The following is a 14227-nucleotide window of genomic DNA, read 5'->3' as shown; positions in this document are numbered from 1 at the left end:
CACATATGCATGTAGTAACACTACTGTCTGTGGGTCTCCAAGCACTAGTGAGAAATAATAAGGCAGATTTGGACTATGTGAGGTACACAGATATTTAACCTACCTCATCAAAGCTGCTATCTTCTTTCTTCAAGGCTTTAAAAATAAAAGGAAAAAAAAGAAATAGTTATCTGTACTGCATTTCAATGAGCACAAAACAACTAACTCCAGGAAAGAGAAAAACAGAGCAACATTTTCCTGTCATACTATGAAAGAACATGCTGGCGTGAATAACAATTTTATACTCAAAATATGAAACTAAATGGAATGTAGGACTGCACAGCATGTTTCCAAGAAACTAAATTTACATATTTATGAAAAATATTATCCTTCCAGGTTATGGAAAGTAAAAGTCCACAAGTTTCTTTAATTCTTACTGAGCATTTTATGGAGAGCCTGACTGAACTTCATAAAGCAAAAGCATAATAAACACCTAAATGCCTATTCAGCTTGTCAAGTACTAAATCTTTATATTGAAGTATGAATTGTAGCAGGCTTTTGGTGTTTTTCTTTAAACCACATGACTTGCATCAAAACAGATGATATTTCTGTCTTTCTTACACTATTAACTAGCACAAAATCAACAAAAAAGGAAGCATGAAAACCGTACCAAAATCACATGAACTGGTGAAGCGAGACAGACATGAATAGTTCTAAAGTTGTAGCAAGCATTAATCTGATGAAACTTTTTTTTTTCCTTCAGCATACTGGATATCTTTACTGAAGCGAGAACACAATTTAACTTCTCCAAATCTCCACTGGAACCATATCACTCAGACGGCAGAAGACCTTTCTTTGCTTTGCACACCACAGGGATTGGGCACTGCACCCTTAAATTGCTCTTCGTTGACTTTTCTTGAAGAGTTAAAATATGACAAACCACTGAGCTGATGATTGCACTATTTCTTTTCCATTTATTAGTGAATGTCTGCAACTCGACAGAGGTAACCTGAATGACCATAGACCCAGACAGCTCCTAACCATGTAAGCAATATAAAGTTTCTTACACCTAAATTTCACTGATTCCAGCAGTGCCCAGCACCTTTAAGGATCTAGACTTCGGTAGTTTTCCTTTTTCAGGTGCTCCTTCTCCCTTCAAATCACTTGAGTTTCTAATCCACTATCTCTTCCAAACCCTGTCTTCTTAAAATAAAATAAAACCCCCAAACCGTAGCAGCTGTACCACAGGGATAACTGAGGCAGGTGAGCTCTGCATTGTCACAGGACAGCACTGCAGGAAAGTGTTGCAGCTCTGCAACCTCTGCCCCAGGCAGCAAGCTACAAATCACAGTTTTCCTTGCACAGGAAAGCACAGATGTTCCAGCCTTTGTTTGCTTTCATATTGGCATTTCTTTGGGACATGACAAATGTATTCCTCCATCTCTGAAAAAATCTCTGAAAATTACTGTTTTACAATTACTCATCTAGATTCCAGATTTCATGTTCAGAAACAAAAAATCTTAAAAAAAAAAAAAAAAAAAGATTTTGCTGAGAAGATTGAGGTGCACACACTGTATATTTCTATCATGAAATGCATTTTTACAGTCTTAAAGGCCTGACAAAACATCTTCAGACTGTCAGTCCCAAGTACCCAAAAATTATATGAGTTGGGACATAAAGAAAAGAGGGAAAAAAAAAAAAAAAAAACATGAACCAGTTTTTAAGAACACATTTTTAATCTTTTTATTTACTTCTCAGGTCACAAGGACATACAAGCTATAAATATGGAATATGATACACCTGGGTCATGCTGACAAGCTTTTGTCCCTCACGAAAACTCCTGACTTTCACAAGGCCAAAACATTCCAGGAATAACCAAACAACAGATAACCAACATAATTCACAACATAACAGAACAAGAAATGGGAATCTGTGATCCGCTGCATATTTCTGGCTTGTCTGTACTTTCACTTCTAACTTTGACTAAAACAGCTTTTCTAAATGAACCTTCAAAAATAAGAAAATGAGAGTCCTAGCCCCTCATTTAATCAGATTCTGCTTAACAGCACAATTATTAAATTCACATAGCATCTTAAAAAAAAAAAAAAAAAAAAATCAAGCCAGCATATTTTACACTCCTAACAACTAATGACATTATGAGCATGTTTTCTCATTAATGCAATCCTTTTTTGTAAGTTAAAAAAGCCTCTCAATTAAAAAAAAATAAACTGTTTAGAAATGCACTTCTCATTATCTCAGGTATGCCAGCTATGCAAGTGTACATTAGGGGAGATTAGTGGAGATAACCTTTGTATCAGTGAGGAGCTAGTAACAGCACATAGATGCTCAGAGCTGCCACAGAATACTTTTAGTGCACTGTGAACAACCTTCAGCAATGCTTCCTTTTTCTCAACCCTGGTGTTAGTTTTTGACTAAACAGATTGCATAAGAAAAAAAAAAAATAACAACAAAACAAACAAACAAAAAGGTTAAATGCCATGAACTGAAAAAATCTCAAAATATGATTTTGGTACTATATTAACTTCTACAAATGCATAGCTACGAACTCTTTACATAACTAGCTACAAGATGATGATAATTTTATAAAATTACTCATTATTGATTTTCATTCCATAATTATCAAAGAGTAAAACTAAGAACCAAACCTAATAAAGGTTTAAATGCTAAAAGAAACAGGGAGTCAAATGAATCTCAGAAAGTTGGTTGACGTTTAGTATAATATGTTTGTGTACACATACAACAGTGTGTAAGCAAGGAAAGTAGAATTTATAAAGTAATTTGGCTGTTTGTGTTAGGGAAATGTATCAATAAAAAGAATTCTGTACATTTTTGGATTCTTAGCACTGCAAGTTCTTCATGACGTGCTGAATTTTAAGAGATAACTCCTTGTAACACCAGAAAACTTCTGCCAGCAGAAATGGTGCATTAGCTGCAAAGAAGGTTAATTCTTCTGGAACTGTCAGCATGTAATTTCTGCAATAAAAGGCCATCCTGTCTATTTTAGAATATAGACTTCAGTTTAGCACCACAGGCCACATGCATTTTTTCCAACACACCACGGTGTCATATTGTGCTTTACCAGACTTGCAAATAGGACTGACAAGGCAATTGTCTAACTTTGAGCCTTGGGATGAAGGCTCAAAGGTAGACAATTTCACACATCACATTTTTTTAGCTCATAAACAGCAAAATGAACAGTCTTCATGCTAGGAACTCTGACAGCTATGGTCTGGATCAGCCAGCCTGCGTCATTGTGCAGGATGAGGATATACAATACAGACAAATTCATGACCCTCTGCCAGTTTCTGGATGCAGTGACTGAACTGTATCAGATCACGGTTAGGAAAACGGGCCAAGTCTGCTTGAGGCTACAGTTGGTACAAAATAATGGCTCCTTTCTGTGCCCCAGGGATAACTAAGCTGGTTTTAAATCTGCCTCCTCTTTTATCTAGAGATGCTGGGGGAAATACCCAGAACATCCATACCACATTTCATTTTTTTCTTCTTTTGGGAAATAGCTTCAAACGTTACTTAACTTACATACCATTGCACACTGGGAAAAGAAAAAAAAAATAATCAAGTTTTGAATTCCTTGCTGATACAGCCTCTCAAATAGAGTACTTTGAGTACTTTCTGGGGAGAAAGTGGTCTTGAAAGTAGTTCAGTGAGTATTAACTTACAAGCCCTTGCAAAAACACACTGCAAATGACATCTTGGATGCATTTCCACTCCTCTTATCAAAGAAGCTAACAGTAACATCAGGATCAAAATTAAGCGGTCTTGTAGCAGTAGAGGAATTGTATTTGACAGTTCAGATACTGCTAACACTGGGGGATGCCTGGTGCTGCTGCACTAGGGGAAGGTCCAGCTCACAATTTGACTTGAATACCATGTTACTCTGGTATCACTTATGTGACTGTGTTCATAATGCTATTGTGTACTTGAACCTATGAAAAGATATCAACTGCAGCAGAAAGGGAAAAGTTTAAAGATCATCATAGATTCAAAATTGATTGTAACTGAACAGAAGACTGACAAGACTCAAGATTAAACACAGTAACTTGCTGATCTCACCAGGGAACACCTTATTGCCAAAAAGAGGTGTAAAATTAGAGCAACAAAAAGCCAGAAGACCTTTCCTAATGAGGCTTTGGTTTTCTCTCCTTCATTTCAAAACACAAGTGGAGCATGTGTTTTACCTGAGCATTTCCTGATACGCAAGTTAAGAGTGTTTTAAACAAAGTCTGGCTTTACTTGGGCTTATCTGTGGCTGTGGGTATCGGGGAGTGGACTAGGTCCAAACCTCACAGTGATAAATTAGAGTTTTTGCTCACAATGCAATCCCTGGTGTGATGGCCCAGCTATTAGAGCATCTGAGGATGGAGCAGTCATGCTGGTAGCAGCTGAGTTTAATGACAAAACAGCCACAACAAACAAACAAGGCAGCCTCCCGTGCTCCTGTGCTGCACAAAGAGCCAGGGTAAAGGGAAGATGTAACAGCATGTGTACCTCCAGCAGGCCAAAGCTCCCAAGGAAACTAAAATGTTTCATTTGTGAAAACGACAAGAGAGACAATGACCCAACAAAGCCACTAAAATGTGCAGAAACTAACACACAGAGAGGTTTTGATACTAAGAAGGCATTAAGGGGACTGTCACTGCTATGATAAAGTAGCACTCAAAATCCTTCCTTTGTTAATGACTTCCCCTGGCTAAAACCTGCCCACAGCCCTGTACAGGAGTGTCTGTGTGTGCGTACAGGCACACGAGTATGTGAGAGACCAAACACCCGACTCCTCTCTTTTAAATCAAACTTGCAAAATGTGTTTAAATGACATAAGATTGATTAGAGGTGAAAGCTATTTTCATATGGGCACAGAGAGATACGGAACTGCAACTTAATATTCACTTCAGAATTGAAACTTGACATTTACCCTTGAAATTCTTTTTTTACAAACATGAACTTTCAGTCATTACCATCTTTCAATCAGACAGAAAAAGACAGATAGCTGATTTCAAATGCTCCTCTACACTTCAGGTGTGCAGTCCCTAAAAGTTAGAGGCTGAGCAGCACACACACAACACGTGCCAAGCTACAGTGCCCACATACTTTAACGAGCCTCGTCGATGAGGCTGTTGAGGGAGGACCGAATGCCACAGCTCTGGGCACATCCTTCTCTCTCTCTGGGACAACGCAGCTCTGAAAGTAGAGCCATGCCCGACAGCCTGACCGACTGCAAGGGAAGGTGCCCTGATGGGACAGACAAGGGGTGAGGGCTGCAGACAGCCCCTCTTCTGGTGGGACTACAAGGACAGCGGCTGCTGCATCCCCTCATCTGTTTTGGCCCCTGCCCTGCCTCCCAGCACAGCTCTCCCGCTACCTCAGCCCACAGCCCCCTCACACCTCACCCAGGTTACCCTCTCTCCCTGCCCAGCTGCGGTGATGCTGGTGGCCGGTGTTAACGCTTTGAATGCTGAATGAAGCCCAGCATCATGCTGGGAATGAAGAGAAACACCGGCCCAAGCCCACCACAGCAACTCTTTGGCATTGTTCTCAGGAACAGACCCTGGAGCAAAACGACCTGCTGTCAAAGCCAAGCGTGAGGCGGTGACACTGGGAGGTACCACGCTCGGCAGCGGCGCTCAGATAACGCTACCTCACGATGCTTTGCGCCGGCAAAAGCGCGACGAGGTTCAGCACCAGCCGACAGACAGACTTCTTTTGTCTGGCCTCCCAAATCCCTGCTCCAGCATTATCTGCCTCAGCATCTCATGCCTCAACTTAAAAGAATGCGCAGCCTGAACCAAAAATAAATGACCAGACCTGCAACAACACCACAAAAACAACTCCCTTTCCCACGTTTTTTCTCAAGGTTTCCCTTTGGCAACGGAGCCTACCCTCTGCCGGGCCAACTCAGCTCCAGCTCCACACTGCCCAGGGACCGTCCGGTGTTCCCCGGGCCTTACTTGTAGGAAACGTTTCCTGGGGGGACTGTGACGGCCCTAAAGCCCCCCACTCCACACTGAGCCCCCCGCGGGTGGAGTGGTGTGCACGGGGGAGCCCCTCAGCACCGTGGGCACCCCAGGACCTCCCCCAACACCCCAACATCACCCCACCACCACCACCCCATCACCCCATCCTCCCACCACCACCCCACACCCATCCCACCACCACCACCACCACCCCCCGTTCCCCCGCCCGGCCCCGGTCCCTCTCCCCCCTCCGGGCCCTCACCTATGCGGCTGAAGCTCTCCGACAAAGTTCTCCGCAACTTTTTCATCCTGCCGAGCTTCTCGGCGGACTGCGAGCCGATCATGGCACGCACGGCGGGCACCCCCCTCCTCGCCAACCCCCGTCCCGGCTCCGGCACAGCCGGCACGACCCCTGCCCACTCTCCCCCCGGGAGCCCCCTAGCCCGGGGAGCTCCCTACCCGGTCCCGGTCCCCCCGGGGACGGAGCCCTAGGGAGCAGCAGCAGCGGCCGCGGGGCTCATAGCGCGGTGCCGGCCCCGCTCCCCGGGCTGCCCCGGCACGGCCCGAGGGGGGAGCCGGGGGCAGGCGGAGTGAGCGGAGGGGAGCGGGGAGCGGGGAGTGCGGCCGGGTGCGGGCACGGAGGGAGGCAGCAGGGAGGGAGGGGTGCGCCGGGAGAGAAAGGAGGAGGAGGAGGAGGAGGTGGAGGAGGAGGAGGAGGAGGAGGAGGAGGAGAAAGGCGGAGCCTGGCTGGGCAGGGGCGCCCCGCTCCGGGGCCGGGAGGAGGCGGCCGAGCCGGGCTGCAGCCAGCCCCGCCGGGATGAGCCGGGCTGCGGGGCGGTGTCCTCGGGCCGGGCTGGCCGGGAGGGGAAGCGTGAACTGAAAGGGGAGAGACGGGGAGACAGCGGGCCGGCCCCGGGCCCCGTCCATCCCTCCCTCCATCCCCAACCCTCCCTCTATCCATCCATCCGATCCCTCCATCCATCCCCATCCCTCCCTCCCTCCTTCCGTCTATCCATCCATCTCCATCCATCCCTCCATCCATCCCCATCCCCATCCATCCCTCCCTCCCTCCACCAACAGCCCCGAGGCTCTGGCCCGAGGCATCACCCTGAGCCACTGCAGCAGGGGGACAAGGGTGCCTTGCCCCCCCAGGATGCACCCCAGCTCTCAAGTGGAAAGCTGGGCTTCTTCCCACGTGCACCCCAAAACACAGCTGGCCAACACGCCTGCATATGCGTTAGCCTGCAGCTTAATGAGCGTTGAGAGCGTTTGATCTTGTTAACTCCACTGAACCAACGTTGCTGAAAAATAAATCAGTTTAACCCATCAAGATGGATGGCCGTGTCTAGTCCAAAACAGAAAGAAGGTACTTCTGGAGAACACCACAGGCTAGGTAACACGTTTTAAACCTAGGTTTACCTGTTTCAAATTGTATTTTGATGCGTGTTATCTGGTTAAAATGAACTTGGGTTTTAATGAGGCTAGCTAACGCAATTTACTGGGATTAGACGCTGCCCAAGCTAAGAGCTGTTAACTCAATTTTAAAAGCACATTTGTCTAGACAAGTGTTTAGGTGAGTTGGGTTCAAGCCATCTGCAATTCTGAGCTCTTTGGGATCGGACTTGTCTATTTCAATGCAGCAGGGATGGCAAATATGGAGCCTCTCGAGGTGGAAATCTGCTCTCCGCTTATGTGTGTGGCTCTTGTGAGGTACCAGATTATGGGAATTGTCCTGCTATATAGCAGTACAGTAACACTGGCAAAATGTCCTGTGCGCAACCCCTGAATGTACAGCCTGTTTGATAAAAAAGCTTTCAGGGGTGTGAATCCTAATGACCACGGTAGCGTCTTTGAAATAGGAGCTAAAATGCCACATTAATGTCAGATATGTCATATTACGGAAAGCACTGGAGACGGGGTGGAAACTGAAACCTTACAGATGGGCACAGGAAAAAAAAATAAATAAATAAAAGAAGAAGAAACAGACAAGGAGGCTGGAAGAAGAAAAAAAGGAGGACACAAGCACTTCAGCATATTTTACTCAGTTCAAAAAAATGACATTTAAGTCCTTAATAATAGTTAAATGGTTTGATCTTTGTTTACATCTGATGCTAATATTTGTGAATGCTCCTACTCCAAGTGAAGAGGAAAACGCCATCAACATTAATAATATTTTCTGGTCCAGAAGCAAAAGCTGAGCATTTGAGCCCTTTTCACTTTCTGTGCATGCCATTCACGCCAGGCAGCCTTGCTGCCTGGCTGAGACTTGTACGAACACTGCCGTAATTCAGTCTGTGGCTTTCTCTTGGCACTTAGGGATATAGTTTCTGAGGAACCTGTAATTAACCATGCTTAACTGATGCTGTCTTACTAATGTAAACCAATGTTTCTAGCACCTAGAGAATTTGGAACAACATTCCCATTTTTGCCCCTATTTTCTAGGTAAACTCTAACTTTATCAGGCGTGGAGGACAAGCCTCTGCCAGATGACTGCAGTGTGTTCTGCTTTCTGTGACGGTACAGGCAACTCCAAATTTTTGACAAGTGTCTGGCTTTGCAGCTGCTTGGGAGCAATCTACAGGCACATGTCAGGCTCTTTTAAATCAAGGAAAATTTTGCCTAAATTAGACGGCAGTGTGGTGCCAGTGAGAGAAACACATCCCTTGTCTCCTGAAAATTGTACAATCTCAGTCTGCAGAGATGTTACACAGACATGCTTCACCAGAGGAAGGAAGAGGTTGAAGCTGTGCAGAAACCTTCAAACTGCGCGTTGCAGGTTTTGTTATTCTTCCCTGTGTGGTTTTCTCTTGACAGAAACATGTATGTTAAAGTCCTTCTTTGTTCTCTCCCCCACCCAACCCTTTTCTGTTTCCAGGGGCATGAGCGTTGAAAACTCATTGAATTCAGGAATGTGAAATCACTTTTGTAGCTTTGATCAAGTTCATAAGTTGGTGGTTATTTTTCTTCTTCTGTATTTCCACCACCCATCTCAGGAAACCAGTAAGGCAGAAATACACAATTTGCAAACCACAGAGATAGCAGCTATTATAATGATGACATTTTGCTTCCTTGTAGGGGCAAGCTTTTGGCTCTGCTTTTTATGTTTTAGTCTTGCAATTTGTGGCATAAGAAAATTAACATGAACAAAATGCTAAAGAATATTGCTGTTTGCTGCCTTCTTCCACAAGCGTCTTACAGAGTTAAAGCTCGTTTGCATTTAATGGGACAGCTGCATTATAAAAAGCCAGGCACTTTATTTAAAACATCCTTTTTCACATCAACTCCCCAAAGATACACCCTACATAAAAAGCAGCTTGCAGTTACTTTATGACTCCTGCATCTCCTTGCCTGGCTTTGGTAAGAATTCATTACAAATCTTGACCTCTGCCACAGCCACTGAGTCAAGCTGAATCAGTCTGCAAATGTAAGGATTATCGAGTCCAATAAAAATATTTGCCAAGATATCAATTGCAAGTTGGACAACAGGAAACATTTGCCTCCATGCATCACACAGACCAGTGAGCCTAATCATGTAAATGTTTTGCACTGAGGTACGGGGTTGGGTTTGTTATTTCTGGAGGAGAGGAGACAGCAGGGTTGGCAGTTGTTTATTATTGTGTAAACTGACATATTGTTTAAAGCTGTAAACAGTGCAGTAATGGGCCTGGAGCACTCGGTATGGCAGAAATCTCCTTTCTGTAGATAGAACGGCCACAGTTGCCCTGTTTGTTGCTTGCAGGGCAAGATGAGATAACAAAAACCAAATCTGTGATGTGTGACACAGGTGGTGGCTCACAGAGTAATACAGAGTTGTGCATTTTCCAGATCTCAGGGCGTTCTCTTTTTGGATTCACACAGTAACTTCATGTGGTCTGAGCTCTCCCATCACCCCCAACCCCCAGCATTTTTCCTTAGGGACACCACAAAGGCTGCATGCTTGAGTTACATTCCTGCTCTATTTGAACTCGTGTGAGGCCAAGGTTTTGAATTTCCAAAACCCTAAGAGCACATAGCCAGGGTTTTGTGTGTGTGTGGAAGAGGCAGCTAATGCCATGGCTTTGGGGTGCTGGGCAAGCCAGCCCTCACCTCAAGTGTCTTCCCTCCCTCAGGAGTGAAATAGAGAGCAAGGTTTTCAGCTGTAATTCCTGCGGGAGGGCACAGCCCCATCAGGCCTTCACTGCCAATGTAAAGCAGATCTTCATAAATCTCCCCAGCCGAAGACATCCTCCATTAGCCCAGTCTGCTCACCTTGAAAAGCTCTCTCCCTGCCGCGCGGCCTGTGGGACTGAGTGCTCAGAGCTGGGTTACTTGTTAACACAGCAATTCCTTAGTGACCCTCTTTTGATGAAGATGGATGTAAAGTCACAAAACACCCCTCCACTCTCTTCCCCCCACCCCTGCAATCTCACTTTCACTTGTCCTCTAGTAATACTCAATCCATGATGACTGTTATCCAAAGAGAAAGGCAGGCTCTGCTAACACAAACGGTGCCATATCCTTAGGGATGTGACCTTTAAGCTCTGCTAGCAAAATGCATTAGCGAAAAAAATTAAACTTCAGCAGTAATGGAAGAACAGTACCTGTGTAATCTGCGTCCACATCATAAGCTGTTCCCCCAAAAGCTCTCAGAGTTGACATGTCGTGTTTTGCCTTTTTGGTGATTGTTATTAAATCCCATTTTTTTATGAACCTGTGGAAATTTACTTTGTTTGTATTTGGTGCCTTCCTGAAGATAAATTGGGAGCAAACAGGCTCAGATGTTACATCTCAGGCCTGACTGCTGCTGTCAGACCCCACTCCCTGGGTTAGGAAGTGATAAGTTACAGCTCACATAGCTCCAAAGACACAGTGTAAAGGGTTTGGTTTTCCTTGCACCTGATGGTCGGCTGCTGGTTAGGAATGACCCTTTGAACCACCCGTGATTTACCTCTCAAGTACCCTCTAGTGGTCAGTTTATTTCATGTACTGATATGTGGGGTCACTTTCTATTTTCTTCTTACCTTACACTCACCTTAGTGGTGAAATGGCTGTGGGTGTAACACAGCATCTTCAGCTTTGATGCTTACAGTTCCTGTACCTGCTAGGCAACTCCCTCCTGGCATAAGCAAGTACACTTTAATTCATTGGAAAGTGTGAGCTTTTTCTAGTTTGCCTAAGGCAGAGTGTTGTAGGTTAACCCCAGTAGGCAGCCAAGCACCACACAGCTGCTCATCCTCTTCACCACCACCACCTGCAGTGGGAAAAGGAAGAGCAAAAGCAAGACAAGTCCTGAGTCCAGACAAAATAGTTTTATATGCAAAGAAGAAGTGGAAAATGAAAGAAGGAAGGAAGGAAGGAAGGAAGGAAGGAAGGAAGGAAGGAAGGAAGGAAGGAAGGAAGGAAGGAAGGAAGGAAGGAAGGAAGGAAGGAAGGAAGGAAGGATATAGCAGGTGATGTAAGGACAATCACTCGCTACTTCCCACAGGTAGACTGATACCCAGCCAATTCCCAATCAAAATGTGTCTCATCCCAACCTTTTGCCCAACCACAATCTATTCACTGGCAGGGGGAGGAGGGGAGTCAGAAACAGAGAAGGCCTTGACACTGTGCAATCACTGCTCAGCAATAGCTAAAACATTGGTGTGCTATCAGTGTTATTTTGGTCACAGATCTAAATTACTGCACCATAGGAGCTGCTGGGAAGAAGATTAACCCCATCCCAACCAGTCCCAGTACACACAGATGGAGGGAAATCACACTGGGGATGTAGAGTAGAGAGGAAAAAATCATGAATGACTATGCATCACAAACCTACATGCTTCACACTAATAAAGAAATGTAAGTACCAAATACAAAAATAAACCTTTTACAATTCAAGCTGCTGTAAAAATTGTGCAATCTCAGAGATAGTGCTAAGCAGGCATGTGTACAGTAGATATGCAGAGATTTGTATGCTGAGATGCTTTTCAGTTTAAGTTCACCTGGCTACCTAGCAACATAGCATTAAAGCTGAATGTTGTTCCTGTGAAATAAGTAGAACAAAACTTTTAATGAGCTCATTTTCTTGTGACATCTTGATAAAGGTCTTTCTTTCTAGAAAATGGGATTTCAAATGTAATGGCCTCAGCCATTGTGAGATCAGATCCCAAAGCTTTGAAGTCACTGAAGTGTTCAACAAACACTTTCATAATGAAGATGATGCAAAATGAAACAGCAGGAGGACTGAGGATGATCCGTTTAGATGCACTCAAAAAGCATGTGTGAATCATGTCATTTTATCGCAAATATTGGGTGAAGGGTGTTTACTGTAACATCACTACTTTTCATTGCAGCAAAGTCCCTGGCTATCAGAGCTATAGCTCTGTTTGTACAACTTGAAGATCATGCCTGTATGCATACAAAACCCAGGTGACTGGCTGGGAAAATAGAATACACAGGCAGAGAACGTTTCTCATGGGCAAGGATCTGCTCGTAAGTAATCCCTGTTTTTGAGAAGGCACACAAACCTAATTGATCCTGGATGTGAATATTTAAGCATTACATGTGAAATTAGAAACACATATATCTCCTGATAACTTGGACAAACAAGTTTAAAAGGTAAACCCTACTTTATTTATAAGATCTATTCAACTTCTTGTTGGTTTGCTTTTGTATTTTTCCCCGTTTCTGATATATTTTAGTCATTTGCAATGGCTATCATTTAGACCAGATGTGCTAAAGAAGCAGCATATTGGATAGAGTCTGTTTATTCAATGATCTCTGCCTTTTTGGACTGCTCAGATCTTTAGGAGAGACCATAATGGGAATATCAACTCCCCTTGGGGAGATAACCTCCTACCCAGCCCCCCTCCCCAATAATGCAAAACATTTGCAAGGGTTATACATGAAAGGCTGCTGTGTCAAATGGAAATCTGCCTTCTTAACATTAAAATGTAGGTGGATTTCAGGCATGTATTCAAACATCATTTGTTCTTTCCTCAGGTTTGCTGCTTACACTCAGCCCTATCCCAAAATCAGCACCTTAACCACTGAAAAACAGTTCAGCCCACATGCCACTCTCTTCTCAGGAAAGGTTTTGGAAACTATCTCACAGTTTTATTTAGTTCCTATCACTGTGGTAACAAAGCAGCGCACACCATTAAGTACTGAGTACAAAATAAGTGCTGTCCTTCACTGCTAGCTTGCACTGTATTTTGGTCTTCGTAGAGGCAGCACAAAGCAGTGCTCCAAGATCTCTCAGCCCCAGTCTTTCTTACATTGCAGCAGCAGTTTGAGGCTCCTGTTGCTGTTTAGTGACCTTTGTGGACTAAGTGATGTCCATGCAAGTAATGCAGATACGGACTGTGTCGCAAAAACACTGCAGTTGAAATTTACAATGGAAGGCAGCCAGTAGATGTGATAGATGGAGAATGGTAGTACACATCATCTGCAAAATGAGTCAGAAGCACAAGGCACAGCAAATTGGCCACTATGGAATATATTTCCCAGTAAAAAATGAGGTTTGAGAAAGATTAAAGAGAGGCTTTGTGCCTGTTTTTTAAAAGACCTACTTCCAGGATTTAGAGATAGCATAAAGACATTCTAAGGAAAATTCAACTGAAGAGGAGCTGGCGACACTAATTAGAGGTAGGGGTTGGTGCAAGAAGAGAATTACATGGAATTAAGTAATAAAAAGTTTTAGAAGGGAAAAAAAATAAAAAAAATAAAAAAAAAATAAAAAAAAAAAGAGGGTGTGTGTAATGAAGCAAGAGATGGAGAGACAGCAGAAAGAAACAAAAGATGGAAGATATACTCTGGACCATAAGCTGGAAATATGGTCTTTAAAACAGGTTTTGGGAGCCTTATAAAGAACCCTTGTCAAAAGTGAAGAGTAGGAACTTGTGGTAGCCAGCCTGTGAGAAGCAGAAGATTTTAGCTGCATGGAGAAAGAGGAAAAGCTGTGCTAAAAAAAAAAAAAAAAAAAAAAAAAAAAAAAAAAAAAAAGTGCTGCCAGATTTAGGGAGTCTGGATGGCTGTGAAAATAAGACAATTTCCTTGGCCTTTTGTTAAAATTAAAAAAAAAAAAAAAAAAAGCAACACACTGAGTAAATGCTAAGAGGTGAGACCTTCTGCAAAATTAGGAGGGAGAAAAGTCCAGGTTATTTTATTAAAATTGTGATGAACTCCAGGCATACCAACTAATTACAGGACTTGTGACGGCCTTGTCAGTACAGTGCTGTGAAACCTCAAGTTAGCTGACCTATAAGTCAGGTGACAACACAAGTTATTTTAATGAA

At 43.7% G+C, this 14227-nt stretch overlaps 1 protein-coding gene across 1 annotated transcript in view; it reads right to left on the bottom strand.

Moving 5' to 3' along the window:
* The window catches only part of CDK14 (cyclin dependent kinase 14), a 328926-nt gene extending 322586 nt beyond the window's left edge, over positions 1–6340 (bottom strand). Inside the window, exons 1-2 of the mRNA XM_032181404.1 lie at positions 6235–6340; positions 104–135 (exon numbers count right to left, since the gene is read on the bottom strand). Of these exons, the coding sequence (XP_032037295.1) occupies positions 104–135; positions 6235–6316 (114 nt within the window). The 5' untranslated portion in view covers positions 6317–6340. The remainder of the gene's footprint in view (positions 1–103; positions 136–6234) is intronic.
* Between the last annotated feature and the right edge of the window lie 7887 nt (positions 6341–14227).

The sequence above is a fragment of the Aythya fuligula genome, chromosome 2 (assembly GCF_009819795.1).
Source record: "Aythya fuligula isolate bAytFul2 chromosome 2, bAytFul2.pri, whole genome shotgun sequence".
In the NCBI taxonomy this organism is placed as follows: Eukaryota; Metazoa; Chordata; class Aves; order Anseriformes; family Anatidae; genus Aythya; species Aythya fuligula.
This window is presented reverse-complemented; position numbering and strand designations above follow the sequence as displayed.